The sequence below is a fragment of the Haliaeetus albicilla genome, chromosome 1 (assembly GCF_947461875.1).
Source record: "Haliaeetus albicilla chromosome 1, bHalAlb1.1, whole genome shotgun sequence".
NCBI classification, from domain to species: Eukaryota; Metazoa; Chordata; class Aves; order Accipitriformes; family Accipitridae; genus Haliaeetus; species Haliaeetus albicilla.
The window spans coordinates 34,631,330-34,658,112 of NC_091483.1; the positions used below are offsets into that span (position 1 = coordinate 34,631,330).

A 26,783-nucleotide genomic window follows, 5' to 3' on the forward strand; every position below is an offset into this window, starting at 1 on the left:
TCCATACATGGACTTTCAATAGGTAGAAATAGCACCTCAGGGAGAGTTGTTAGATGTCAGGCCAAAAGGCAAAGGCTTCTGTCTCAAAGAATTTAAAGCAAAGGCCCGAGGAAGTGGGGAGCAAGGGAAATGTTAACTGTGGCTTAAACCCCCCTGCCCCTGAGACCCCATGGACTAAAAATCTAAGTAGAATCTACTCTTTATTACCTTGACTGTACACTGGGAACATCTAGGAAGGGGCCTGAATGTGTGTTGTGTTCTGAGTGAGAAGAAAGAAGACGAGCATAGAGAAAACAGCTTTATGAATGGCTGTCAGAGTCGCTTGCTGCCAAGTGAGTGCTGAATAGAAAGGATTGTTCTAAATGACCTGCCTGGCTGATGTGTCTTCTCTTAGCTGGCAGCTGGTGACTACAGGAGAGCGAGCGCTATCCTGTAGTGACACAGCTTCTGGAGAGTGATTTGGAGGGAGGAGATACTGGAGGAGAATGCGACTATGTGTTCTGCAGGTGTCTTCTCTGGTCAAACCTTGCTGAAACTCTGACCCGATGGAAACGCTGACTGTGGCACTGCTGGAGCCCTCACCAGGCTGCCTGGACAGTGCCCTGACTGCGTGTCCCGGAGATGGGTGCCTAAGTAGAAGCGAACTGGGAGCAAATCCCATTGCGGGGGGAAGAGGGCAGCAGCTGTGGGGAAGGCCTGCCTTCCTCTAACAAACAGCAAAAAGCCACCTGTGAAACGGTTCGCTTTTTACTGAAACCAGTTAAGATCTCAGTCTGACGTTGGGAGCCCAGCTGTCGGGGGAGGGAGCCCTGCATTTGGGGCTGCAGGGGGAGCCCTGCCGGCGCACAGGGCTGCGGGGCGAGCGAGCTCTCCGTACGTGAGTCCCTGTGTCCGTCTGCGTCCGTGCGTCCCTGCACGCCGTCGGGCGCCGAGCGGAGCGGGGCGGCCATGGGCACCCGCCTGCGGCCCGCCGCGCTGTGGGGAGCGGCGCTGGCCGTGGCGGGCGGCGCGGCCGTGGCGGCCTGGGCCTGGGCCCGCCTGCGGAGCCGGGCCGCGCCGGCGGACGCCCGCCCTGCAGCCGCCGCCGCCGATCAGGTACCGGGGCCGGGTCGGGGCAGCGGGCGGGGTCGCCGGGTCGGGGAGCGCCGGCGGAGCCACCCGGGCCCTCTCGGCGGGGCTGCGCCGCCCCCGCCCGCCTCGGTCCGACCGGGCCCCCAGGCCGCGGCGGGGCGGGCAGGCCGGGGCCGCTCTCTCCGCTTTCCTCTGCGGCTGCCCGCGGTCGGGCCGGGGCCGGCGGGCGTCCCTGGCCTCCCATGGTCTCCCTCTTCACCTTGAAGTGGTTTTTGCTGTTCCCCCCGTACGGGCGTGGGCAGACACCCCGTTTCCCTCAGCCCCGCTAAGCTTTGCGCTGCCTGGTTGCCTGGCTAAGCCTGCTGCCCCTCCCTTTGCAGGGTAGAGGACACGGCAAGCAGATACTGGTGCTGGGCCTGGATGGGGCTGGGAAGACCAGCATTCTCCGCTCCCTGGCAACTAACCACGTCAAGCGCAGCGTGGCTCCCACCGAGGGCTTCAACGCCATCTGCATCAACACCGAAGAGTCCCAGATGGAGTTCCTGGAGAGTGAGTGAACCTGTTCTAGTATGGAACGTAAAATAAGTTCCTATCCTGTGCCCTAGGGATCAGGCCCGTATTTTAAAAAGCTCCACATCCCCTCGTGCCCGCTCTGATAACACGAAGCTGTGATTAATTTCTCCTTAGGGATTCTGCTTTCCCACCCCACTTCTTGAAGGAGATGATATACTGGTGTTAGAGGAGGTCTGTGTTCGTTCAGCCCTGTCCTCCAGGGAGTTCTGCTCCCAGAGAGAGAAGGGGAACAAGCCTGATTATGTGAAACCAGCCCAAAGCAGAGGTGTCCCTGGTAAGACCTGTGTGGTGGTCCGTTGCCATTATGTGTTGTACAGATTCTCCTTGGTGCTCATGCCTGGCAAAGGGCAAGAGCCGAAGGGGAATGAATAATAAGGTGAAAGAAGAGAGGAGGAAGAGAAAACCTTTGTACCCTTTTTGTTCAAAAGCCTCCTAAGTGGTGTTTTCTAGTGTTTAATGGCTTTTGAATGTCTGGGTTTTCACCAATTTTCTGTGTTGTCCTTAGCACTGATTTTTGAGTATTGTCCATGCCTGCAGAGAGCGTCTCCTGTGATGCTTTTGGGGTGCCACAGCTGTTCTAGGTGCAGCTAGCTGATGGGGAAGGTAGAGGCCCTGGAGTCAGGTCAGTCCCTCGTACAGAGAGGCTGACATCCTAGCCTCATCAGTGCCTGCCTTCTGTGGAGGCAGAAGCTACTTCTTGCTGTTTCTGCACTGTGCTGTACCAGTGCTCAACCGGCTCACTTGACAGCTAGCCCATAGACACCTCCATACCTTTGTCAGCAGGCCTAAAGGAGTCGCGCTGTTCCCAGGTAAGTTTTTGGGATGTGAGGATGAGGCTGCTAAGGCAGAGTTTCGTTCCTAGTCCTACTACCATCGGAGTCTCTGCAGTGTCTTAGGGAAGTCATCTCTCCAGAGATCCTAGTAGGTATGAGACACCTGTGTCTCCTACTGGGAGGTGCTTTGTCTAGCTGAGCCCAGAGAAACCCACAGCATCTCTGCTCCTGCCTGGGGATGGCCTGGGCCCAGTGCTGTGCACCCATGGCAGAACCTGTTGTCTCTGAGTCGTCCTTCCCTCTCTGGTCCAGGTTGGTAGTGACTGAGATGTGATGGCTGCGATCTGACCCATGGGAAATGAAATGTCTCAGGCCAGTTTCAGCCAGGTAAATCCGTGCATGGCTCTCTAATCTGGTTACTTATCCAGTCTGTACCATCGCCTAGTCCAGGGGTTAGCAGCCTATGCTGTGATCACATGGCACAAGGTGATCAGCAGACAGCAGGGTTTTTATTTTGCTGGCTTAGACAGATAGAAAACTGTTCTATCTTTTTCTTTGTACCATTATATAGCTAAGTGGGTGGTAGCTTGCCTCTGTAAAGGATAGGAGCTCCTGGCTTCTGCTGAGTTCCTACTGGTTTGGGAATAAAAAAACGTTCTCTGTGAGGTTGCTGACCCCTGGGTTATGCTATGCATGAATGCACTTAACAAAGGGAACAGTGGTGAGCCCCCACAATGTCACAGTACAGAATCGGAGGCATCTGTCCCAAGTGTGACATGTCAGTCACAGCCCTTTGGCCCCTTTCCACAGTTGGCAGACTTGCAGTTCTGCCTGCAGGTATGCTGGGGCTCTTGAAGAGGCAGGCATGCCGTAGCGGGAATTGTTGCTTCCCTTTCTGTGTTCTTGAAACTACTGAATCGTTTTGACTTAAGTGAAAGTAAAATTGCTTTGAAACAGAACAAAGTCACTGAGGACAGTAAAAGATGGCCAACTAGCAAGTCAGTTTTGAAAAGAGCTCTCGTGTAAGGCAGGAGACAATTTGAAGGAACCCCAGAGGTATTGCTTTGAAAACTTGCTACTTTTGGGAGACTCACCTGTGCCTTTTGAGCACCTCAATACTTTTGAGTGAGTGGTTCTGCAGCGTACTTAGGAGAAGACCTGGAGAGCTGAAAACACATCTGAAATACTTCATATACTGTTAGCTCTTCCTGTTTCTATTAAACTCAGCAAACTACTAAACTCTTTTTGTTCCCAGATGGGAACAACAATCTTGAGCAACTTGCTCCATATGGTTTCACCACAGAATTGTTACAAGGCCTGGTTTTGAAGGTGGACAGTTTTCCTCTGTATCGAGCAGAGAAGAGCTCAGGTAGAAATGTATCCTGTGCAAAGATTTCTCCCAAGGATTGCCTGAAGAGTCTGCTGGGGCTTGATTTTTCTCTCTTCCTAAGCACCTCTGGTTATTGACAGTATGAAAGCTGTGGGAGTTTTGAACTAGTCCCTAGTGTCACACAAATCTGATGAGAGCTCTCCCCACTTCAGAGCTAAATTTCTTCTTTGGAAACTGTAGGCCTGCTTTGTCTTAAGGTGAGATGGGCATGTGGAGATGGGTTATATGGGGACATTCTCACGTGGTGTTTATGGACGCTGAACCTCTTTCTACTCTCCCTACTTGCTTGAGAGCAAGAACCAACAAGGCAGAAAGCAACCATAAAGAAACTGAACCCAGAATCCTCTCAAAATAAGAGCTTAAAATGGAAGGGTTGTTTTTTGTTTTTGTTTTTTTTTTTTCTCCACAGCATACACATATATACCTGCATGGGGCTTGACTGGGGAAAATAAAGCTATTTCCAGTCTCATATACAGTAGCCCAAATACTTTGGAGTTTTGTTAACCCAAATACCTTGGGTTTTCAGCCCAGGGCCTGCTGTCTGCACCTCTGGGAGTAGTGCTGGTTGGATTACTTGGTGAATCCTGTGCTGCTGTCTTCTCTTCCAGTCGGGGGCAATGAATCTCTGCGTTCATACTGGAAGATGTACTTGCCCAAAGTGCTGTTGCTGATCTATGTTGTGGACTCAGCCGATCATGCCCGACTGCCTGTGGCAAAACAGCTGCTTCATCAACTGATCCAGAACAACTCCACTCTGCCGGTGGTGGTTCTGGCCAACAAGCAGGTAAGAGTTCCCTGCTGCTAGCTGAGCTTGGGCTGGCAGCCGCTCTGAAAACAGCAACAAAGCCTTTCAAAGGAGGCTTCATGCCTTTAAGGAGGCCACGTGGCTGGGACCTGGGGGTCTTTCTGGGACACCTGTTGACCGCAAAAGAAAATAATCTGAGATTGAGTTTTGGATCTGCAAGATACAGGTCCTGCACTTGCAGATGGTGCAATCAGAGCTGTGGGTGGAAGTAATGGTGGAAACTGCTGTAGAGTTGCAAGGTTTGATAGCTGCAAGGGACACCACAGTTAGACCTGGAGTTAGGTTTCTGTTCTGAATGTCTGTCTAGGAGTAGCACTTCACCTAGCAGCAGCCGAAAAGTGAAGCACCCTTGTTTACCTTCAGATTGTCCGGTTCATTGCTCCTAAGGCTGCTGCTGAAGCCTGAGAGAAGAGCAGCTTTCCTCACAAGGCAGTGCTTTCTCCTAAGATCTTTGTGAAAGTGTCAGTGACTGGTGCTGTACCTGGAATAGAATTGTGCCTCTGGTATGGTCAGATGATCGAACAGCCCAGGGTTTTTAAGCCCAGATTTTCTTTTATGAGGGCTGTGTGCTCGGTTTGCTCTACGTTTTTACCTTCTAAATTTCTAGTAGTCCTTTGTGTCGCCCTTGAGTGCAAACGCAGGCTTTGGCTTCATCGAATGCAAATGCTACTATTCTCTAGGTCCCAGAGTCAGAAACACTGGTGGCTGAGAAGGTGTGCAGGGAATGACTGTTGTACGTTTGCCCTCTTCTTGTAACTCTGTGCTGGGCACCTGGGGTCTTGGGCCAGCAAGACTTTTGTCTGCCTTGTACAGCTAGTCTTACATTATTATCAGAAACACTGGGATTACTAGAGACAGAACTGTACCCTTGTTTCTTTGGGAAGAAATTAGATTAAGTATAAACATTTTTTTTCCAAAAGCATTTTAGGGCATGGGAACTTGATCTCATAGAAAGTATGTAAGAATGGTGCCCCCAGAACCTTTTGAGACCCTTCCTCTCCCTGGACAAAGGCAGTGGCTCAAAGCAGGAATGGTGCTGCCACCTCATGCAACTAACAGGCTTGTTTTGTTTTTGTGTATCAGGACCTCGAAGGTGCATATTGCATCACCGATATCCACGATGCTCTGGCACTGTCTGATATTGGGGACGAGAGGAAGCTGTTCTTGATTGGTACCCACGTGGCCGAGGATGGCTCCGAGATCTCCTCCAGCATGAAGGATGCCAAGGAGCTGATAGCACAGCTGGTTTTGGAAACCCAGTGACAGCTCTTTTCCTACAATGTGGTATCTGCAGCTGAGGGAGACGCGTTGTTAGCGTATGGTCAGTTTGCTGCATGACAACTGAAACATGCAGATACCTTTTCCTTGTGGGTGTGGAATTCCTCTGAAAATGATGTCTAGTTGGTAAGAAAACCTAATTTGTAGTGGTTTGAAAATACATTTGAAAAGTAGTCTATTTTTTAGCGTATTTGTAGGGGAAAGTTCGTCTCCTGGACAGCAGAGTTAAGGGGATATATAGCTTAGGTGGGCTGAAATGGCTTCTTGCCAGGTGGGAATCAAGCATTGACTTCAGTGGAGCAAAGTTGTATCCAGTGAATTTAACCTGGCTTGATGTCTCAGGCTTAAATTGAAATATATTTACTTCACAGGTTTTACAGAACCCTGTTCGCAATGTTGTTCTGTTAAAAATGAGACCTCACTTCTTGACAGTGTCAGAAATGTAAAGTGCTGCAGCTGATATTTTCGGCGGTGACAATTTTTGTTGTTGCCGTATTGGAGCTGGCTTTTAAGGGAGCGGCAAATTAGCGATCTCTGGAAGTTGGGTTGGTTACGGCTTCTTTAGTGGGTAAGAACAAGAAAATGAAAGCAGGAAGACATTAGGTGTTTCTTTGCCTATAGGGAAAAAAACAAAGCAGTGTAATTTAACGTAGTGACTGGAAGCATTTAAGTTAAATTGGCACCAAAGGTGGGAGACTCCTCCATAGGGCTGAGTGGCTTGTTCTGGTTTAGTCCAGGCTGTCCTCGAGCAAGCAGTCGTACGTGTGAAAAACCTGTTGTTTTTGGGAAGCGATGTCTGTTGTCTGTTAGTGCGGCAGGCGAGGAGGGTGAGTTGCTGACGGGTGCCGCTCTCCCAGCGTCCTTGTAGTTCCACTCCAAGAACGCCTGATCCCGGAGCCGTTCCCTCAAGGACCTGTTTTGCAACCGCATGTACTGTACCGACGGTTTTATAGTTTCGTCCTTCGGGTGCATAAAGCAGAAAATTTGTACCCTAAGCGGTGGTCCGGCCTTCATTTACCCCAACGCGGAGCCCGCCGGAGAACCAGAGGCCGGAGGAGCCGCCGGTTACCGGCGGGGCGGGGCGGGGCGGGGCTGCGGGCGCCGCTGTTGCCGTGGCGACGGGAGCGCGCGCCATGGCGGCGGCTGGGCCGCCCGCCGGTGGGTGGGGACAGGAGGGGCGCGGCGCAGAGGTGGGGGGCGGTGGCGGCGGCGGCGGGGGATGCCGGGGCCCGCGACTGTTGGTGGGGGGCAGCTCCGCCCTCCCTCCCGCTCCGGCGGCGGCTCCCCGGTGCCCCGGCGGGGCTCGGTGGCTTCGGCTGGAGGGCCGGCAGGCCCCTGGCACCAGATGTGGGAGGAGTGCCCGCCGGGCCGAGCGGCGCCAGCCCGTTGCGGGGCCGTTGCCGCTCATGAGGGCACGTGGCTCCCCGAAATGGCGCCCGCAAGTCAGCAGCGGCCGCCGGTGCTCGTCCCAGGCGGCGGTGGAGGATGCTGGTGAGGGGAGGTGGTGCTGGGGGTGCTCCGTCCCGCAGGCTCAGGGGCTGCCAGCGCCCGGCCGTGGATGCGGAGCCCCTCACGGCGTGCCGGTGCATCGCTGTGCCGCGGCACCGGGAAAAACGGTGCGGAGAACTGCCAGGCAGTCGTATCCTAAGGAGATGCACAAGCTTCACACGCCTTGTGACTGTGTCGCCCTGAAGAGCGGGCAGTCCAGGCTGCAGGTGTTGCCCAGCATTTAAATTCACCTCTTCTTGTCTTTGCAGTTTCTCATTCCTTGCCTGCCTGCTCACGCGACAGGTAAGAAACCCTCCCGGCCCTGGCCTGCTGCTTGGGTGTCCACGCCGTGCCCCACCTCTCTTGGGGTCGGGGATTTACTCCGAGTGGTGAGTCAATACCACAGCGGGTGACACTGTGATAACACACAGAGAAAATGATGCCAGGTTTTGCCCTTCCCCCTGCTTCTCATGACAAGCAACGTCTGTCTGTGACCCTTTGCTTTACAAGGAATTGATCTCAAAGGGAGTTGACCCCCCCCTTAAGCGATGAGTCTGTGTGAGCTCAGGCGGCGCAGGGGAGGTGTTTCTTCGGCTGGCTGCAGCGAGGCCTCTTTTTCCCCACTGGGACCAAACGGCAAAGGCTCTCACAGGACTGTCCCCTTGTCAGTGAGGTGGCCTAACTCTTTCAAGTTGCAGATCTGCTGCAGATGCGTCCTGTGTGGGGATGCCGGTCTGTCTGTAGCTTTTGCCATCATAAAAGAGTAGAAGGTCATTTTTTTTTTTTGTAATTGGGGGAAACAAAACTTAATGATTGTCAAGTGAGTTGAGGGACCTAATTTGGAGATAATGTGTTACTCGTCCCTTGGCTGGGTCATGATGCAAGGTTTGCACAGCAGTGTCCAAGCCAGCGATGTGGGGCACTAGGGCCACGTGTGCACTGTGCTAGGTTTGGCTGTGGCTACACGGTGGATCTGTGCCAGCAGTAGAGGAAAAGTGACGAGCCTGCCTGCAGAGAGAAGCTGCCAGCTCTGCGGTGCAGCTAGGCTGGGGCGGACCTCCACGTGGTAATCCTTCACCCCCTCGCACCTTTGCGAGCAAAAGCCTCTGGGGAGCCACTTGGGAATGAACAGCTGAAACTGCTTTTTGGCTCCTGAAATGATGGCTGCCTTCCTGAGCGTGTCCCATCCTGAACTGGCGGCAGGGGGCCAAAGTCCTACAGGCAGTTCCCTCTGCAGGACCTCAGTGGAAGCTGTGTTTGCAGTGTCGTGACCAGCGGTTGGGCATGATGGGGAGATAACATCGGTGGGCATCTCTCGGGGAGCGTGTGGTGAGGATGCTCTAACAGCAGCCGGCCATTGCAATGGTCTCTGCGGCGCTGAGCTCTCTGGCAAGTGTTTTCTGGGGCTCAGCATCTCACTAGAGGTATTGGCCCCATCAGAGAAACCACAGGTGTGTCCCCAAAGCACAGACTGCTTTATGTCAGCAAACATTTCTGTGGGTGTCCCTGCTCCTCTCTAGGGCTATGATGCCCTATTGCCGGGTGATACTAAGCAGGGAAGCAATGCCCCAGGCTTTTCCATGGTGGGGCACTTCCACAGCTGCCCGCATCGTGTGGTTGTCCCCCAGCTGGCTGGGGGCAGGCACCTGCAGCCCCAGTGGGTGGATGTGGGCTTGGTCCGTGACACCAGGGAATTCTGCAACGCACTTGTGGCATTGGCATCGCCTCATCCTTCTCTTTGCACCCAGGCTCACAAAGCACAAGTGCTTCCCAGCCACTGGGATTTCAGGCCTGGGACACTTGAGAAGAGGAGCAGGCAGCTATATCTGATCTTCCTGAAAGGTTTTGGTCTGATGAATATTCAGTAAAAACAATTTCAGTGCTGCTCCTAGGGCACAGACCATGTATATTCCTGTGTCTCTATAGTGTCTAAGACCTTTGTGCTAAATGGACTGAAATAAAATGATAAATAAAAAAACATGTCTTCATCTGTGCTCCTAAAGCCATGTGGGAACAGTGCTGTCTCTGTGGTGCCTTTTAGTAAACAACAAGAGTGTTGATAACAGGTGTTTCTGTTCATCTGGGCTCCTGTAGGCTGGGAGATATCCATCTTCTACCTTCTGGGGTTACGTGGCATGTTATTAACCAGAAAATTATCTTCTCCCTCTGCCATGTCCCAAAGGGACCCCGCAGTGAGGGCAGAATTGCAAATTTGTGTCTCTGCAATCCAAGAGAGAGCACAAAAATCCATGGGCTGGTGAATTCACCAGATTAAATGGATGGAAAGTAACTTGGAGAGACAGAGATCCCTTTAATGCACTCTCGCAAGGGATGGAGGCAAAGGCATGGGTGTTGGAGAGTGTGTTATATGGCTTTGAGTACAGCAGTAGCTTCTTTACGCTTTGTTGGTTTAACTGTATGTTTAATGGCATGTCTGCCCTTTTTTGCAATTTTGACAGGATACGAGAACTTGCAGAACCCAAGAAAGCAGCTTGTGCAAATGATCCCAGGTAAGGAGGCACCCAGAGAGTCATGGATCGAGGGCTGGGGGACTGATGAGGCCTCAGCCAGTGCAGAGCCTTTGCCTTTGTCTTGCTACTGCTTTCCTCTCAAGAGCAGAAGTGGCTCCAAAAAAACAGATTGAGATGTTCAGTGAGTGAGGGGCTCTCTTCAATTTGCTCTTTCTTGTTTCAATCCAAAACCTGGGCTTGACATGAGTCTTGCCTTTGCTGCCCCATCTGAGCTGCCCCACTGAGATGTTGTGGGGTAGGCTGGTGCTGTGCTGCAAGGAGACCAGACCTCATTGGAGCAACAGGCTGCTGTATCCTGGAGGACGCAGTCCAGCTTTAGGAACAGAGTTGCTGTCTGCGTTGCACAGTCAACCTATGGCTTGACAAGCCAGGGCAACAGTCTCTTCATAACGTCTCTTCTCCATTGTCTGGATAGGAGTCGCTGTGCTTGAAAAAGGCTCCACAAACCCATCGCCCTGCTGTTCCCTGTCCTGACTACCCTGGTACCCTCTCCCACTATGGCCTCTCTCTCAATGGGGGATGAGCAACTCCAAATTTGCCCTGGGCACAGGAGAGTAACCACTAACATGCTGCAAAACCGCACCCACTTTCCATGGCACACCCTGACCGTAACAGTATTATTATTATTTTTACTGTCATACCTGTGGTATAGTTAGGTGGTAATGGTGAGGCAAGAAAAATGCAATCATGAAACTCCCCCAGGGGTTTCAGAGATTTAGTGAAATGACCCTTTCTGCCCATCCACTGGGAACTGTACAACCAGACTCATCACTTGAAGGCTCTTTTCTTTTTGAGTTGACAGCAATCACCTGGACAGCGTTAGGAAATTCCGTACCAGAGAAGGTGAGGGCTTAGGGCATGGCAGCGGCACTTTACAGCTGTGGGGAGCCGTAGGAACCGTGTGCGTGTCCCATCCTAGGCAGGGAAGGATAACCCCAGCAAACACATTTCACACTTGTGCATGTTTCTAAAATTTCATGCCCTTGCTGTTCTTCCTAGGCTCGTGTGGGGAAACCAAGAGACAATCTGGACCCTCTCATGGCGTGCTGTGACAGCTCAACCATCCCCAAGAACAGTGGCACTGGCCAAGCCCAGGCAAGGTTTTGGCAAGAACCAGTGCAGGTCAGTGATGTGGTAGCAGATCCTAGGGAAAGAGGCAGCTCAGAGAGTGCTATCTAATCAGGGGGAAGTGCTGGCTCCCAGGGGAAGGGGAGATGCTATCTCATCTCCTGCCACTGCTGCACCACAGGGAGCTCCATGCCACTGAGACCCACCAGGCTGTACTGGTGCTTGGAACAGGGGCTGTCTGTAGCAGGGAAGAAAGTGCTATGGGAACATAGTTGCCCTGACCGCTTGACTTCCAAAGTGAGGAGGAACTGGGGGGTGCTAACTTTTGGTGCCCTTTTATTTCCTCACACCCACTTCCTGGCTGTGGGAAGGGCTTCTGCAACATGTGGTGGTTGCTGGTCTGATTAGAGCTCTGGGTTTGGATCAGCTGCCATAGGAGCCAGCCTTGATCTCACCTTGATCTCAGTCTCCAAGCACATGGGAGCATGTTCCTCTGCTGTAACAAAAAGAAACCCAAACCAAAACCACAACCAACAGCTCTGCTTTGGCTTGGAAGCAGAGACATCATGTGCATGCATGCATGCCTTGGTGGAAACATGTATGTGTCACACCTGTGTGTACAGAGGGACTGTCTGTCCCTAGAGTGTTCCCTGTCTGTATTGGGGCTGATGCAGCCCAGCCAGGCACCTGGACACAATCAGTGATCCCTTGGATCCTCTTGGAGCCTGGCCTAAATCTTGAGGTTAAAGGTTAGGAAGTGTTATGAACAGAGAAATCTTGCAGCATCCTGCTGGCTGGAAGGAATCCAGGTCTTTTGCCTTGAGTTAAACCTCTGCTGTCACTGCATGGTGAAATACTAGTCCCATGTTTGGGAATAGGAGTGAGAAATGGTGTAAAAAATGCAAACTTCAGTGGTGCTGGGTGATGCCACATTACTTGAAGCAACTCATCTGTAGCTCTGTTGGAGGGGATGAAGCTCTTTTGGAGACAGAATGGTGATTGCTAGTCTGTAAGAAGTCCTAGCAATGAGAATGGAGATGAAACTGTGTTGCACTCCTGGCTTTCCTCTACCTGGAGGAATGTCAAGACATGCCTGTCTGTAGTTTTCCCTCCTCTGTCACTGTCATCAGTTCAGGGGCTCTTATCCTCCTGAGACCTTCTGCCTCTGACTAACGGTGTCTGTCTGACAGCCCTTCCTGCCTTTCTGCTCACCTTCTCCCTGGTGATGACAGGCATCTTCCAACAGTAGTGGCTGATGGAAAGCTGGATGAGCATGCACTAGGCAAGCCTGGGGAGATCCCAAGATGAAAAGAGCTGCAAGAGCACAAGGTGCTATTAAGCCATTGCAACAAAGAGCTTTCTAAATTGGCAGAGCTTAACAACAGAGGTGCTGCCAGGTTTGTGTTGTGGAGTGGCTTCTTGAAATGGTCCAGGGAAAGGCCTAGACTTTGAAAGCAATGCACTGAGGGTGCTGGAAAGAGGACTCTGCATATGCAAACAGCATTTACCTTTAAAGTCAGGAAATCTCAAGTGTAAGTGCCCATTTGTTCATGGCTTTTCCATGTACACTGGTGCCAACTTTTGTACATGCAGCAGGCACAGATGTTTAACCAGACTTAGGATACCATCTGCCAGGATCATGTTCTCTGTCAGTTGCCTTTTACTAACTCTTCTGTGCTGTTCCTCAAGATCCCTCTTCTTGTACGGCTGTGGACGGGAATCAACGATCTGGGAGCGTCCCCTGCTAGTGGATTTTGGCTTCCCTTCTGATTGGCTGCTGAAGTTGTCTGAACCGAAAAAATACCAGGCTGCTTATCTGCAGCAAAGGTGAGAGGCCAGAAAGCCTGTTGGATGCTATAGGGAGGCCCTTGGGTCTTGTAGCATCAGTGCAGCTTCAAAGTAATAAATACAGGAACAGATGATGGGTGTAACAGAGGGCAAAATGCAGAGCAGGAACTATGCTGAGATTAGGACCTCTGGACTCTCTCATGGGCTGAGTGGGTTCTACACTGGAAATGGCCGCAAGACAAAGCTGCCTTCTACTGCAGCAAGCATGAGGCTTAAACATCCCAGCTGCATCCTGGTTCAACCTGTGTGGAGGAATATCTGCGAGTGGTGGTGCCATGACTCTCTGCTTCCAGACCTCGCCAGTCCCCTGAGTGGCCCGTATCGCCAGCTGCACTGAGCTATAAGGCCTCCCCACGGATCCTGGAGCTTGCCCGACCAAAGGCGCTGCACCCAGAGTTCCTGCTGGCCAGAGAGGTGAGGAGGTGGTTGAGTGAGATTTGGAGGGGACAGTGATGCAGCAAACTGTCCTGAGTTTTTGCACCCTGTGTCCTGCCCTGGGATATGCCCAGTGTGTGCTATGGAGGGGAGAAGCTGTCTGGTTCTGCTGGGATTTGTGATACTGAGAGAAACTGCCTTTTTGGAGTGAGATGCGGTCTTTGAAAATCTCCTTGCTGAGAGACAGAAAACAGCCAGGCTGGAGCAGCCTAGAATAGCAGGAGAGCCAAGGGAGGCATCCCCTGATCAAGCAGCCTGGGAAAGTGGAGAAACCTGATGGGAATGGCCTGTTTAGCTCCTAGGGAGTACAGTCGTGTTCGTAGTTGGGCAGCTGTGCTCCTCACTGTGTATATAGGGGGCATGAGCCTGCAAGCACTATGTATGTTTTATCAGTGTTTTACCAGAAGCCTAATTTAGAGACCTATTTCTGAACTTGCTCCTTTTAGGCGGGTCATTGGTTTGGCAGGGGTGAAGGGGCTTGGCCTGCTGTCCTGGTTTCAGCTGGGATAGAGTTAACTGTCTTCCTAGTAGCTGGTACAGTGCTATGTTTTGAGTTCAGTATGTGAAGAATGTTGATAACACTGATGTTTTCCGCTGTTGCTCAGTAATGTTTAGTCTAAAGTCAAGGATTTTTCAGCTTCTCATGCCCAGCCAGGGCACAAGGAGTTGGCACAGGACACAGCCAGGGCACCTGACCCAAACTGGCCAACTGTGTATTCCATACCATGTGATGTCCCATCTAGTATAGGAACTGGGAAGTGGGGGCAGGGAATTGCTGCTCCAGGACTAGCTGGGTGTTGGTCAGCAGGTGGTGAGCAATTGCCCTGCACATCATTTGTACATTCCAATCCTTTTATTACTACTGTTGTCATTTTATTAGTGTTATCATTATCATTATTAGTTTCTTCTTTTCTGTTCTATTAAACTGTTCTTATCTCAACCCAGGAGTTTTACTTCTTTTTTCCCCGATTTTCTCCCCCATCCCACTGGATGGGGGGGAGTGAGTGAGCGGCTGCGTGGTGCTTAGTTGCTGGCTGGGGTTAAACCATGACAGGGGCAATCTCAGATTACACTCATTTCCACGGCAAAGGCTAGGTTTTCTGGCTGCAGTCTCTGGGCTGGGAAATAAGGGAGGCTGTGCTGGAGCAGGCTCTGGCATCAGTAACCCTATGAAAAATAGGGGAAGAAGTCCTGTCCTGCAGCAGTAATCACTTTTGCTGTAGGAATGCAGTTAACTGCACCAGCACTTTTACCCTGAAATCTAAGTGTCTATCCTTAGCAGGGAAATTATTTGATTCAGACAGGAAGATGAGTATGAAAAACATTACTCTGGAAGAAATTTCTCTGCATGTTTACCTGGCTACACAGGCTCTCATTACAGGCATTTATCTGACATACAAATCCCAATAGCGCCAAAATTACCTTATAGTTCAGGTGAAAGAAATGTAATGGGTGCTGGGAAAGTAAGAGTTCTTCTTCTTGTGAGCATGTCTGCAGAGGAAGGGTGCTGGGTGCGCACCCCTTTGGAGAGGGACTGTGTCCCTGTGGGCTGCTATGGACGACCTGTGTCAGCACATCCCTCCCCCATTCTGAACCCATGCAGGTGCCAACAAAGGTTACAAATGCTGCGGCCGTGGCCAGAGCATCCTCGTGGTTACAGTGTCTCGCAGAGCCCCGGGTCAGGAAGGTGACCTGCTGCTATGAGTGCAGCTTTCCTGAATCTGTCATTCGTCCGGTAAGGCAGCATCACCCGGCACCGTGTGTGACAGGGGCACCGGGCAGTGGGGAGGGCATGGGTGATCAGTCGCTGGTGGCTCTCTTCCTGGCAGCCCTGGATGTGCTGCTGTCTGTGGGGCTGACATAGCTGCTTCCTGGGCTGAGGAGCGGGACTCGTCCTCCATCCAGAGCATGAACTGACTCCCAGCAGACATCCCCAGGGAAGAGCAGACCTGTGCCTAGCCTGCAGTTGTGGGGATGGGCAAGTGTGTAATTGGGATCTCCAGTGCTGGGGGATGGGTTGGACGAAGGGCTATGAGTAAGACGGGGCTGGAGGGCAGGTTTTGGGACTGGCCAGGCACTGATTTCTCCTTCCACAGCTTGTCTGATGCCAGACACAGCTGTGGACAGGATTGTGTCCCATCTGCGTGTGGTCAGCAGCTGTGAACCTGGGTACACTGAGTTGCCAGTTGGTCACTCTTGAATGCCAGGGGCACCTGTAAGGACCTTTCTCCCCATTCTTCCACAGGTTTCCAAGTTGGCTCAGGAGGCAATTGCGAGCCCTCGGACCCTGGAGCTGGCTAGAGCAAAAAGTTTGCATCCTGACTATGTGCCCCTGTGAGATGCTGAGTGGCCAGTGACGAAGGCTGCAAAGCGCACGGTGGCCACGCCAAGGCTTGTGGAACTGGCCCAGCCCTGCAGAAGGTAGGTGCTGCTTTCCTGCCATGGGGAAATACCAGCTGTCAGCCCATTTTGTGCAGACCGTGGTACCTTGTTGATTTGGGTTTGGCCAGTGTGATTAAGCCACTGCTCTTCCACTTCTAAAATACATGGATTTTATATGGCTGGATGTGCTAATGCTACAGGGATTGTGGTTTAAAAAGCATTTTTGAGATGGAAGGAGAATCAAAAGAGAAGAAATAGGACCTTTCCAATTCCAATAGGAATTACTGGTTGGGACTTCTTAATTATTAATTGCAATTATAAAAAGCAACCAGCTGACACATGGCACAGTGTAGCACATTGATGTTGCCCAGTGTGATGCAGCTGGCCTCAGCCTGGGCTGCAGGAAATGTTGGGTAGGATATTTCACAGAGGATGAGGGAATGCCTGGCTGTAATGGCTGCGACAGCTTCGGTGAGAGATGGGGCATCCCCTCTCACTAGTGTCTTGGTGACAGCAGCAGAGGCATGACTGCTTTTGTTCCCCCTTGACAGGGAAGGGCAGGGCTCAGGTGGTGTGTCGGCTGACAGGCAGATTTGAGAGCTGGCCCTGCTCCAGTCAGAATTGACTGGCTCTGTCCTTGCTCCCCCAGGCCTCCTATGGTCTCAGCTCAATTCAACCCAGACACGTTCACAGTGAAGGAGACTGCTAAGAAGGCAACTTGTTCTGCTCGGATCAAAGAACTGGCTTGTCCGATTAAGCGCTGAGCTCCCTCAGACACACAGCCCGCTGCTCGTGCCAGCTGCCCCATCACCCCGTGGAACATCACCCTCTTCGGGCTGTGCTGTGGCTGGAAAACCTCCTTGAACACTGCACAGAGGCAGCACCCAGGAGGAACACTTCCTTACGAGCAGCCACTTTTACTGGGCTTATCTGGGGACTTAAATAAAATGGTCATTCCTTAAGAACAAAATAGTCACTGGGGGAAAACGAGCAGAATTTGACCTAATGTGGGAAGCCTCTCTCCCTAGGATGGGTTATGTCTGGAGTTTATCACTCTTCTTGGTTTTTTTGCTGCAATAGTTAAAGAAGTAATGAAACAGCTGCTGGGGGAAGCCAGCACAGGAACTGTTCTTTCATGTAAAGAAGTGTGGCAAACCAAAGCTGACGGTGCACAGTAGGTTGATGCAACACAACTCCTGACCTTGGGTTTCAAAATTTTTGCTAAAGTTTAGAGGGCTTCTTAGTGGCACTCAAAGTTTTGTGCTTGTGACAGAAGTAGAAACACAAAAGGCTGCAAAATTCCAGATCCAGGGCTGGATTTGTTAAGGTGCAAAGCTTTAGTACAGACTTAGGAAATGCTGGGGTGGCATGTGCGTTGAGTTGGCTTGGATTTGGGGCCTGTTTTCTCGAATGCCTGGAGAATGGGAAGATCCAGCCTTTTGCTTTGCATGCATCTTTGATACAAGTTACACAGGTGGGTTAAATCTGTGCGGTTCAGATACTCAGTTTTGTGACCCTGGGCAAAATAATGGAGCTCTGCATTGGGATCTTTGGAGCCTAACTGAAAAAAGCAGAGTTCTCCTCAGTGTAAGGGAGAAGGTACATTGCAAAGACTAAGAACAAAACAGATATCGGTGCCGGACTCTGCAGAACAAACTCTGAGCTCCAGTTGGGTCTGAGGGTGAGTCAGTTTGACAGCTGGACTGCAGGGGAACAACACAACCTGTGTGGGAACTGCACAGGGAGATTGCTTTTATCTGTTTCCTGCAGGTTCAGTGTGCTTTGCCCTGGCAGCCCAGCCACTGGCGATGGGCTGGAGATACTGAGGCAAGAGAGATCCTCTCCAGCAAGGGACAAAAGCCATAAATGAAAGCATGTGGCAGTTTCAGTGCCAGTGTATCTTCATCTTCCCTCTGTTAGGTTGATTCTCCTTCTAAAGGAGTAGAGGCAGGTGACCACAAACCAGAAGAGGATCCACTAATTGATTCAATAATCCACTAAGCAGAGGATTTTTGAACCCTTTTGAACAAGGTAAGGTCACTGGGCAATGGTGCTCGTTATTTTTTAGCCCATGAGTTGTCCTGTACCAGGATGGATGAGAGTTTGGGCTTTGTGCTAGACCCCCAGCGCAACTACATCCCTCAGGCTTGAGAATAGCCAGAAGAAGGCTGGGGTTTGCCCCCCCGCCACCCTGCAGGCGAACCCCAGCACCCCCAGCCTCTGCCACCTTGGGGCTTGGGGTGTGTGTGGGGCTGTGTGGGCTGCCATGGATGGACCCATGGGTGCCCTAGAAGAGGAGGTTGCCCATGTCTGCGAGCTATCCCTGTGGCAAGAGGGAAAACTCACGGTGCCCACTGAGGCTGCCTTGGAGAAGTGTTGCGTTCCCTCAGGAAGGAGTCTGCCTCCTGCCATTGGGGAGGGAGGACAAGTAGGGACATAACACAGCTCCTTTCATAAAAAAAAATATTGGTTTTTTATTTATGCCTTGGGGGAAAAAAAAAAAAGACCAGTTCTTTCCCTCTGGTGACCTTTAACAGAAATGTGAGAAATGCATTCGGGGGGGCTTGGCTTGGTCTGATTATGGTGTAGGCACTTGGTTTGCCAATATCCATAGCTGACTCGGGCATCTTGAGCTAACCAGGATCACCTGAACAACACATCTGGTTTTCCAGGTTCCCTCCTCTCTGGATGATCTGTATATTGAAGCTAGCTCACATACTTTGCCTCTGGGGATCATAAGGAAAACAAATTCCCCCCCCTCCCCCCTTCTATGTTTGAACCTTTCATGGCAGCTTTTCTGCAAGCCTGGGACAAGGGCATGAGATTGCCTTGCCCTCTGCAGCTGCTGTTAAAATGGATGGGAATCGCTAGACAGGCTATGCAGCCACCAGAAGCTGTATAAGCATATATATGTAACATTTTTTTCCTGGTTCTGTACACTTTAAATAAAACTTATGTTAAATAGCAGGGTATTACTTTGTATCTCAAAACCTATTGCAACAGAAGAACCTCAAGGAAACCCACTCTGAAGAGCTTCACCATCATTTACAGCAGGCATGGGGATCAGAGCAGCATCCTCTAGTCCCTGACAGACCCGCTTTCTGAGGGCAGCCCTTCAGACTTCCTCCACTCTGCCAGGCGCTGCTTGAACCATTTCTGGAGGAAAAAACAAAACAGAGATTGAGTGCACTAGGCTGAGCAAAACCTCCAAATAACCTTGCTAAAAGTGCAGATGTGATCACCACATCGGAGCAGGCGAGGGAAAGTCACAGTACTGCTGTCTTCTGGCAAGGCGCTGCACTGTTCCCCGGCAGTATGGGCAGCAGGACAGCCGCTTCTGACTGAACGGTCTTGTTACCTACATGTGCACCTCTTTCATTTGTCTTGCTCGCTTCAGACCTTGACAGCATGGGTGAGTTCTCATTTTATTGCTGTGAGTCCAGGTTTTTCTTGCAAACAGGTTAAGAGATTGGCTAAGTTGCTGTTGGATGGTCTGTTTAAATGGCTGGAGCAGTGAAATGATCACTGCAGGTCCAAAAACGACAGGAATCAAAAGCTGACCTGCTTCAGAAAGCCACAACACAGTGGCTCTCAACAAATTTAAGAACAAACAGTTTTAAAAAAATGAGTTAAAAATTATCTTAGTCTCCAAGCAATATGCATGGCTATGTTATTCTGTAGTAACTTAGCATCTCTAAGCCAACTCTCAGAGCTGCTGATGCCACTTCAACACTGCTGCAGTTTCAAACGTTAGATAAAATGCAGCTGGATAAAGCCACACTACCTCTGTAAGAAGAGAGATATAACTCATATGTGCCGGAAGCACAGCTCAGCTTTTTGTTTGGAAATGTGCCTGTGATTTGCTTTGTTGCTGCTCATTTTGTTGCTATGTTTGTTCATGGCTATTTTTGAAGCTATTGTGGTCCGTAATGATACAACCACGGCGCTCTTGCACTAGCACTGCCTTGGACCACATCCAGTCAGATGATTGCCTTCCTAGCCTCCTCCCAAAAATGTCACTTCCTGTCCTAAACCATCATCTCCTGTTGACTCAGTACCTCTTTACATCTAATTTTTACTAAATTTTTTATTAAAATGGTTGCTATATCTAGCCAATAAAACACTCCAGATGTCAGGAGCAATGATTCTCTGTGTCGTACGCAATGCAGGCACTTTGCAGCTCACCATCCCAGTCTCCATCCTGTCCCTAACATGACCTTCATCTCCAGATCTCTAGAAGCACCCTTGACTTATGGAAAAAGATGGTTATTAGGGAAGATTTTAAGACATCTCCAGAGGTGTACTGGGCATATATGGCCTGTTTTTACAATTTGCTTTAGAAAAAAAAAAATACAGCAGTGCCATTTCTAAGGAGGAAAAGGTATTTCAGGGGTACTACCTCCTTGCTGCCTCAAACAAGCAGTGGTACCTGGCCTATCACCAAAGCACAGTAGAGGAGGGGTCTCCTTTCCCACTCCAGCCAAGGACTATCAGTGCAATGGATGTTACACCAGCATCCTTCCCTGGGACAGGCTACCTGCTGGCATTGCCTGCTCAGCTCTTATATCCCTTTGGCTTTGCCCAGGGAGAACCAGGCTTGGCAGCTTTCTGCAAAATGCTGCTAACTTTTCAGAGGGTTGGATTTCATTTCTATACCCATCAACACTGCTATGGGTCTAGTAGCTTATAAAACACTTGCATCAAAACCGGCTGCACTGCATCCTGAAGGAACTGGGAAGGAACTGTTTGCTTCTGAAGCCCAGGGTAGCCTGCAGGTAGCCAGACGGAGCACAGGGCTCAGTGGAAGTCCCAGCCTGTCCCTGTGGAGGAACATTTGGAGGCCTCTGTGTCTCCTGGAGAGGCTGACAGACTTGCCTGACATCTGGGCTTAGGGCTGCTGAAGTAGCTAACTGCAGTGAGGGGGAGCGCACACAGCCTGAGCATGTCCCACAGCACATCCTGCAGGAGTTGCATCTATCCCATATCTGTTTTAAAATGTCTGTAGTTTCTTCAGACCATAAAGTCAGCAATGGTTTGGGCACCCGACACTATCAACAATGGGTTGGAAGGAAAGGACAGCGTGCACGTGTTGTATGTTCAGGGCTCCACAGGCAGCCAGTGACCTTTGGGGTGTGCCCTTGGTCTGGCTGTGGGAAGCACCAGCCTGGTCTCCAAGCCCAGGCTGGGGATGGGGCTCTTGGGCGGGGTAGGGACACAAGGATCCCAGTGGGGCACTGGGCTGCTGTGCGGGAGGCCATGGCTTTGGGATGAAGGGGCTGCGATTACAGGGGGAGGGGCTTTGGGGATGCAGGGGCAGGAACATGTGGGGTGCAGGGTGGTGCAGTGGAGTTCTGTGGGTGCAGTGTGGGGTTAGGGGTGCACTGGGAGTTGCAGAGGTGCAAAGGAGACTTGTGGGTGCAGTGTGGGATGCAGAGAGTGCAAGTAGGGAGCCTATGGGCCACCAAGGGGTGCAGGGGGTGCAGTAGGAAGCATGTGGGGGGACAGAAGAGTGCAGGGGGTATGATAGAGAGCCGGGGACAGGACAGGCAGGAGATGTAGGGAGAGTGTGTGGGGCACAGAGGCATGCAGGGGGAGCAGGGCTGGTGCCAAGGCGGGGGTGATGGGTGCACGCTCACCAGGGTCTGCTCCTCGGAGAGCCCGGTCTCGGCCGCGATGAGGCACAGCGTGGTGGGGTCAGGATGCTTGTTCACCTTGCAGAAGTTGTACTCCAGGATCTCCAGCTGCTCCTCAGTGGGAGTCACTGGCTTCTCCGTGGCCATCTCCTCTTGGGGTAGGGCTATGGGGCCAGGCACTGCGGAGAGGGGCCAGCGTCATTGCCCAAGATGGGAGTGGCCAGTGGGGCCACACTTGCTGAGCCCCAGATTTGCCATCCCCATCCCCAGCAGCTCCCCCCTCCCCAGTGGCCTCTGGCCGTGGCAGGGCACAACTCTCTTCCCAAAGGCATGCTGGGGAGCTCAGCCGGGAGCCCCAGCCCCCCAGCAACTTCTGCCTCAGTTTCCCCACTGTGGCAACCGGATGCCAACGGCGCCCAGCTGAGCTGTCTCACCATCCTTAGCTGGCAGGAGACTGCAGCCTGTCCTCTGCTCAGCACTCCCCTGGTGCTGTATTTATAGCCAGCATGACTCCCATGGGGACGATTCCTGTTTACAGCCGTATTTAGGCCTGGGCGTCACTTGGGAGTGATGTCACAGCAACGGGCATGTTGAGGGGGTTAATTTAAAGACATGAATTAAAAAAACATTATTTATCCTCTGGGCGAGGGGACAGTATCTGGCATCCAGCCTAGTGGTTTGGTTTTTTTGTTGGTTTTTTTTTTTCTTTATCCCCAGCAACCAGGCAAGTTTTTGCAGGGGAATCACAAACCAGAGGATGCAGGATCTTTTGGGAGCATGGGCTTGGACCCATCAATCACCCCATCTTCCCTCCTGATCAGTGTCCTGGTCCTCCTCCTAGCAGCATGGCCAGGCATCACAGAAAGCTGGTGGTGAGCAGGTGAGCTGCTTTGTGTTTCCTAATGTTTAATGTTATCTTGCATGGGCATAAACAATTAGTCTGGTTGTTCCTGAGCGTGGCTGAACTGTTTGTTTGTTTGTTTCTCAGTGTATAAGTGAAGGGTCAGTCCTCGGAGGACCGTACCTCGTGCATGTCTGTTGCTCAAGCACTCACTGCCTTTGGCTGTGATCAGTGCTAGGTGCTCCCAGCAACGGCAGAAGTAAGGAACCCACATTCTTCTCCAGAGTAACATTTGTCCCACTTGTGCTTTGCACAAACCTCTGGCAGATCTGGCACAAAAGCACATGCAAAACAAGTTAACTACACCTTGGGTAGGTCCCACACCTCTCTTCTGCAGGGGTCCAAGTTTTCTCCTGCGTGGCAGAGGGTCAAGCCTGCCAGTTGGGTCAACTGAAACACGAGGCATTGCCCCCACAAAGCATGCAGAAGTCCCTTGACACTGAATCATTTTGGTGTTTCCGAAACCAAGCTGTGGGGTGTTGGCGGGGGAGGAGCTGGATGCAAAAATGTGGCCTTTCTTGATCTCTCCTGCTTGTCCGAGTTGCTTGGCCTGTCTCTGTCAGGCAGGCTGGTTGGTGGTTGCTGGCTCTCCAGTGCTGCCAGGAGCCCTTGGCCCGCCTTGGGACTCCTGTGGGCCATCCGCTGCAGACCTGCCCTGCCTCCACCTTGTAGTCCAGCTTCTCCTTCCCTTTGGCTCTGGGATGTAACCCAGGCACCTCCATCGTGTAGCACCCCTACTGCTTAGCTTTAAACCCAACTGCTTTCCTGGTTGATGGATAACTGACCTTAACCCACTCGGTACCCTGGGGTGTACTGAATGCCCCAGGGCTCTCACTTGCTGACAGCACTGCTGGGATGAGGCTCAGCTCCAAAACTGCCTTGCAGCTTGCAGAGAGCCAGCTCTGCTATTCACGAGAGGCTGGAGAGATCCTCTTCTTTGAGCTTTACCTTGAAAAGCAAAGGTCCAACTGAGCCTTGTCTGCAGGAGGTGCTTTTACCAACAAAAGGATCCCTTGGCATTTGAGTAGGGGCTTATAAATAGACCAGAGCTGGTTGTGAAACAGCCCACTCTGCTTGAGTCACTTGGTAAATACAGATTGTAACAGAGGGGTTGCGTAAGGCCGGGGCACATCTCTGTGTGATGGAGTGCGCTGGTGGACGGCATCATCCACCACCCCTGGATGGACTGGAGAAAGACCATCTTTAACCCCAGGTGCTGCAAGCCTAGCTGGCCTTGTCTGCAGAGTGTTGTGGCCACAGGTGTGTGGCAGCAGCTGCCTGGGCTTTCCTGGCATCAGCTCAGTTCAGAGGTGTCCATATAGGGAGTGGGCAGACAAAGTTCAGTCCCTCATGCGTGTGAGCTGGTGGGGGCCAGGTGAATGCTGCTCACCTGCCTTGGGCATTTGGAGACCTCTGGAAAAGATGCAGGGGGAGAAGGAGATCCCCTGGACTTGAGGTGCTGCTCTCCAGCACTGTGGCTGCCAGGTTCTCCATGAGGTCAAAGTGCCGATGAGGCCAAGCTCAGGCCACAAGTCCTTCCTCTCCTCCTTGATCAGCACCCCACTGAGCCACCTGCCCCTCTCCTAGAAAGCTCAGTCGCCACAGGGCCCCTCATCACCTCTGGATCATGCATCTAGCCTGGGCCACCAGCAGCAACATGTCCTGGTGGTTCATAAATCATTGTTTGCAGCCTGCTGCATTAACGTACATTAATGTGTGTGCATTGATTTGCATAGGGAACACGTGCTTCAACTTTCATCTGCAGGCTGTTTTTGTTTCTGATAATCTCCAGGTTCCTAAGGCGTTTCCCTGTAGGACACAGTATCTTCTGCCTGCTGGCAGCTCAGGGTGCCCCAGCATGCAGGAAGGATGTGATGCCTGATGGTTTTCCTTGTATCCCCTCTACCCCTGCTCTGGAGGGAGAAGAGTTTCTACCTCTCAAGGCTTTGAGATGGCCTTCAGGAAAAGGTCAAAACCCTGGGGGTCCTGGAGGGCTCTGTAGGTCTCCCCACATCGCTCCACTGGGCCCTGGAGGTTTTCAGGAGCCATGTGGCCCTGTGCAGCATGTGGGACCCAGCACTTGGCACCTCTTGGGTGCTAAAAATTGGGGGTATATGACAGGACTTGAGGGCACCAGGAGTCCCTAAATGTCCTGACTGGCTGTATTTACCATTACTCACCTACCTGCTACTTAAGTGGAGCCCTGTTTAAGCCCAGGCCTGGATCCTGGCCTTCAGGCTGCACAGGACCTCTCCCCTGTACAGGAGAGGTGATTTTCTTGCTTACATTTATTTAAGCCTGGCAGAAATACAGAGAATCACAACTGTTTTGCTCAGCTGCTGAAAAGCACCACTGGTCACTGCTTTTTTCTGCCTAAATTTTTGCAGGCATTGGGGAAAAAACCAGCTTTTTCACTGCAAACGATGTAAACCATCTATTCGGCTTTCAGAAAGGCTGGGGGGGCTGTGATCATCATTCAGGTCTGTGAGCAGTCCCATGCCCACTGCTGTCTCCCCTGGGCAGCACAGGGAGGAAAGTTCAGGGGCAGGCGGTTACTCACCCAGGCAGAAATGACAATGCCAGATGCACTGTCACAGTGAAACCACAGCACCAGTGACACCTGCTCTGTCCTATGCGTCAAGCTAAAGAGCCCTGGGGAATTCACACTTGGCTCTGGTTAACTGTCTTGGTTTTAGGTGGAGCAATGTGAGAGCAGCCACCAGCTGAAGCTTGCAAGGAGTTCATCGGCTGCTTGGGCTGCTGTGGGCGGCTGCAGCCAGCATGGATCTGTAGATGGAGGCTGTGCAGGTAGCATCTGGTGCTCTTAGTGTGGCTGATGGGGCATTTAAATGCAATTCCAGGGCCATTTTGGAGTGAGCAGACAAAAGGCAATGGCTGATGGACACAAGTTGCAGCAAGAGAAAGTATTATTAGATATTGGGGAAAAAAAAATCTTCATAGTATGGGGGGTCCAGCATGGGGACAGGGACCAGAGAGGTCAGGGCACTTCCATCCTTGGTGATCTCTAAAAATCAGCTGGACAAAGCCCTGTGTGACCTGACCTAGATGTGAGGGAGGACCAGTGGGGTGGCGAGAGACCTCCCTCTACAATTATACTGCCTGTGTCCTGTGGTTGCACCAAGCTCCCCAGAGACACCCTGGGCTTACTAGCAGGGCTCCCGTCTCTGGCCTGAGATGGGAGAGGACATCTCTCTGTCTCCCAGCTTGCCTGCACAGCACTTGCTAGTGCAGTCAGCATTTACTACCCTGGCAGAAAGCAGCCACTTTTCCAGAAAAGACGTGATCTCTGGTTTGCTCAGCTTTGCTTTTTTGAACGGCAGACACAGTAACTGGCTGGCTGTGCAGCTCTCTAATGGTGTTCTGCACCCAAAGCCCCTGGAAAACTCTCTGAGCAGCAGCTCCTGCCCAGCTGACAGGGGCCCATAGCCCCTGCTGGGCTTCTTGACCCCTTCCCCAGTGCTCTCCTCACTGTCAGAGCTGGGATGCGACTGGAGGCATCTGCGCCTGGTTTTAGCTTGCAGCTATTTCCTGCCACTGTGGGGATCAAAATAGCAGTTCTCAATGCAAACGAGCCCTCCTGCCCTCCCTTGCTCTGCTGCAGAGCCATGTCCTGTCCCAAGCTTTGCTCGGCCTCCTGCTGTGGGGTGGCTGTGGATAACATCAGCTGGCATGGCGCACAGGATAAGGTGGGACGGAGGCTTTAAAAATAAACCAGACCCTGCCATAAATAAGGAAAAACCACCTGTCATGCATCCTGTAAACTACCCGTTCAGCCTTCTAGAAGATAATATCGGATGGGAACAAAGCAAACAAGAGCACAGCAGCTGCTGAAACAGAGGCAGGTCCCCGTGGTACCCCCAGCCTGGGGTCTCTGCCTGTGTGCCCCTCTCCCTGCCCCAGGCGTGAAGCTTTCCCACCACAGCCCTACTGGGCGCTGCTTCAACCTCCCCAGCATCAATAAGCGCTTGTCAGCTCCTCCCTCCATGCCCCCCCCCCCATCCCCATCTGCAAATCCACCCCAGCACCCCCAGCTCAAAGCCTGCGCTTACCTGGAGCTGGCAAGGACCAGAAGTGTGTAAAAGAAGAACCCCGCAGGTCCTTGGGTGACTGCTTAAGTATCTGCGTGTGTGTGTGACAGGCAGGGACCTGAAAAACCTGCCGCAAATCACAGGAGCTCCTGGGATCCACAGCCACTCTCTGGGCTGGTAATTCAGGTTTGGCATCCACTCTCCTTGGCAGGGCTCAACGCATGGTTGTACGCACTGTGGGGCTCTCTGGACGGGTGGCACGAGGAAGCCATCGGGGCTCGTCCTGCCACGATCCGGGCTGGTGGACGCCATCCTGCGGGCCTGGGCGAGGGCTACTGGGGCTGTTCCTGCAGGGGTACAGGAAGGGTGAAGGCAGGGTGCGGCGGAAACTGCGCTCCACCGTTGCGCTGCGCTCCAGGCGAGCCAGCCTGCCTGCCCTTCTGGGGGTCCCGGGGTCCCCACCTTTGCCCCCTCGGCCAGGCTGTGGCCAGCTCCCTTGCCGTGGGGAGCCCCGCTTCGGGCTTTGCTGATGGAGCATGGTAGCGGTCACTGCTGTGC

The 26,783-nt window shown here is 52.1% G+C and overlaps 3 protein-coding genes across 7 annotated transcripts; 2 read left to right on the forward strand and 1 right to left on the reverse strand.

The window, feature by feature from the left end:
* Positions 1-841: 841 nt before the first annotated feature.
* Positions 842-6,885, forward strand: ARL9 (ARF like GTPase 9). 4 transcript variants are annotated; one of them, XM_069784886.1, is made up of 5 exons: positions 1,449-1,620; positions 2,730-2,804; positions 3,673-4,004; positions 4,416-4,591; positions 5,696-6,885. In XM_069784886.1, the coding sequence occupies exons 4-5, from the start codon at positions 4,451-4,453 to the stop codon at positions 5,873-5,875; spliced, it is 321 nt and encodes a 106-aa protein (XP_069640987.1). In that variant the 5' UTR covers positions 1,449-1,620; positions 2,730-2,804; positions 3,673-4,004; positions 4,416-4,450; the 3' UTR covers positions 5,876-6,885. The 4 variants fall into 4 exon arrangements, with proteins under 4 accessions (XP_069640979.1, XP_069640987.1, XP_009916078.1 ...); XM_069784878.1 differs by lacking the exons at positions 2,730-2,804; positions 3,673-4,004 and adding an exon at positions 842-1,095 and having other exon boundaries at positions 1,452-1,620; XM_009917776.2 differs by lacking the exon at positions 3,673-4,004.
* Positions 6,886-7,095: 210 nt separating this feature from the next.
* SPMAP2L (sperm microtubule associated protein 2 like) lies at positions 7,096-18,606 on the forward strand. Its single transcript, XM_069784937.1, is given in 9 exon segments — positions 7,096-7,332; positions 7,648-7,681; positions 9,838-9,888; positions 10,909-11,031; positions 12,667-12,804; positions 13,119-13,239; positions 14,864-14,995; positions 15,506-15,681; positions 16,292-18,606. Coding segments are annotated over 9 exon segments (1,113 nt in total). The 5' UTR covers positions 7,096-7,109; the 3' UTR covers positions 16,407-18,606.
* HOPX (HOP homeobox) lies at positions 18,092-26,423 on the reverse strand. 2 transcript variants are annotated; one of them, XM_069784928.1, is made up of 3 exons: positions 26,247-26,423; positions 21,279-21,454; positions 18,092-18,798 (listed from the first exon to the last, which is right to left on the reverse strand). In XM_069784928.1, the coding sequence occupies exons 2-3, from the start codon at positions 21,420-21,422 to the stop codon at positions 18,721-18,723; spliced, it is 222 nt and encodes a 73-aa protein (XP_069641029.1). In that variant the 5' UTR covers positions 21,423-21,454; positions 26,247-26,423; the 3' UTR covers positions 18,092-18,720. The 2 variants fall into 2 exon arrangements, with proteins under 2 accessions (XP_069641029.1, XP_069641021.1); XM_069784920.1 differs by lacking the exon at positions 26,247-26,423 and adding an exon at positions 21,710-21,821.
* Positions 26,424-26,783: the final 360 nt, after the last annotated feature.

Bases quoted from the DNA above. Each gene is read 5' to 3' on its own strand.
- ARL9 (XM_069784878.1), top strand. From the start codon at position 949: ATGGGCACCCGCCTGCGGCCCGCCGCGCTGTGGGGAGCGGCGCTGGCC. The intron at 1,096-1,451 runs GTACCGGGGCCG...CTCCCTTTGCAG, and splicing joins CAGCCGCCGCCGCCGATCAG to GGTAGAGGACACGGCAAGCA. The intron at 1,621-4,415 runs GTGAGTGAACCT...CTTCTCTTCCAG, and splicing joins CCAGATGGAGTTCCTGGAGA to TCGGGGGCAATGAATCTCTG.
- HOPX (XM_069784928.1), bottom strand. From the start codon at position 21,422: ATGGCCACGGAGAAGCCAGTGACTCCCACTGAGGAGCAGCTGGAGATC. The intron at 18,799-21,278 runs GTGAGCGTGCAC...TTTTTCCTCCAG, and splicing joins TCTCCGAGGAGCAGACCCTG to AAATGGTTCAAGCAGCGCCT.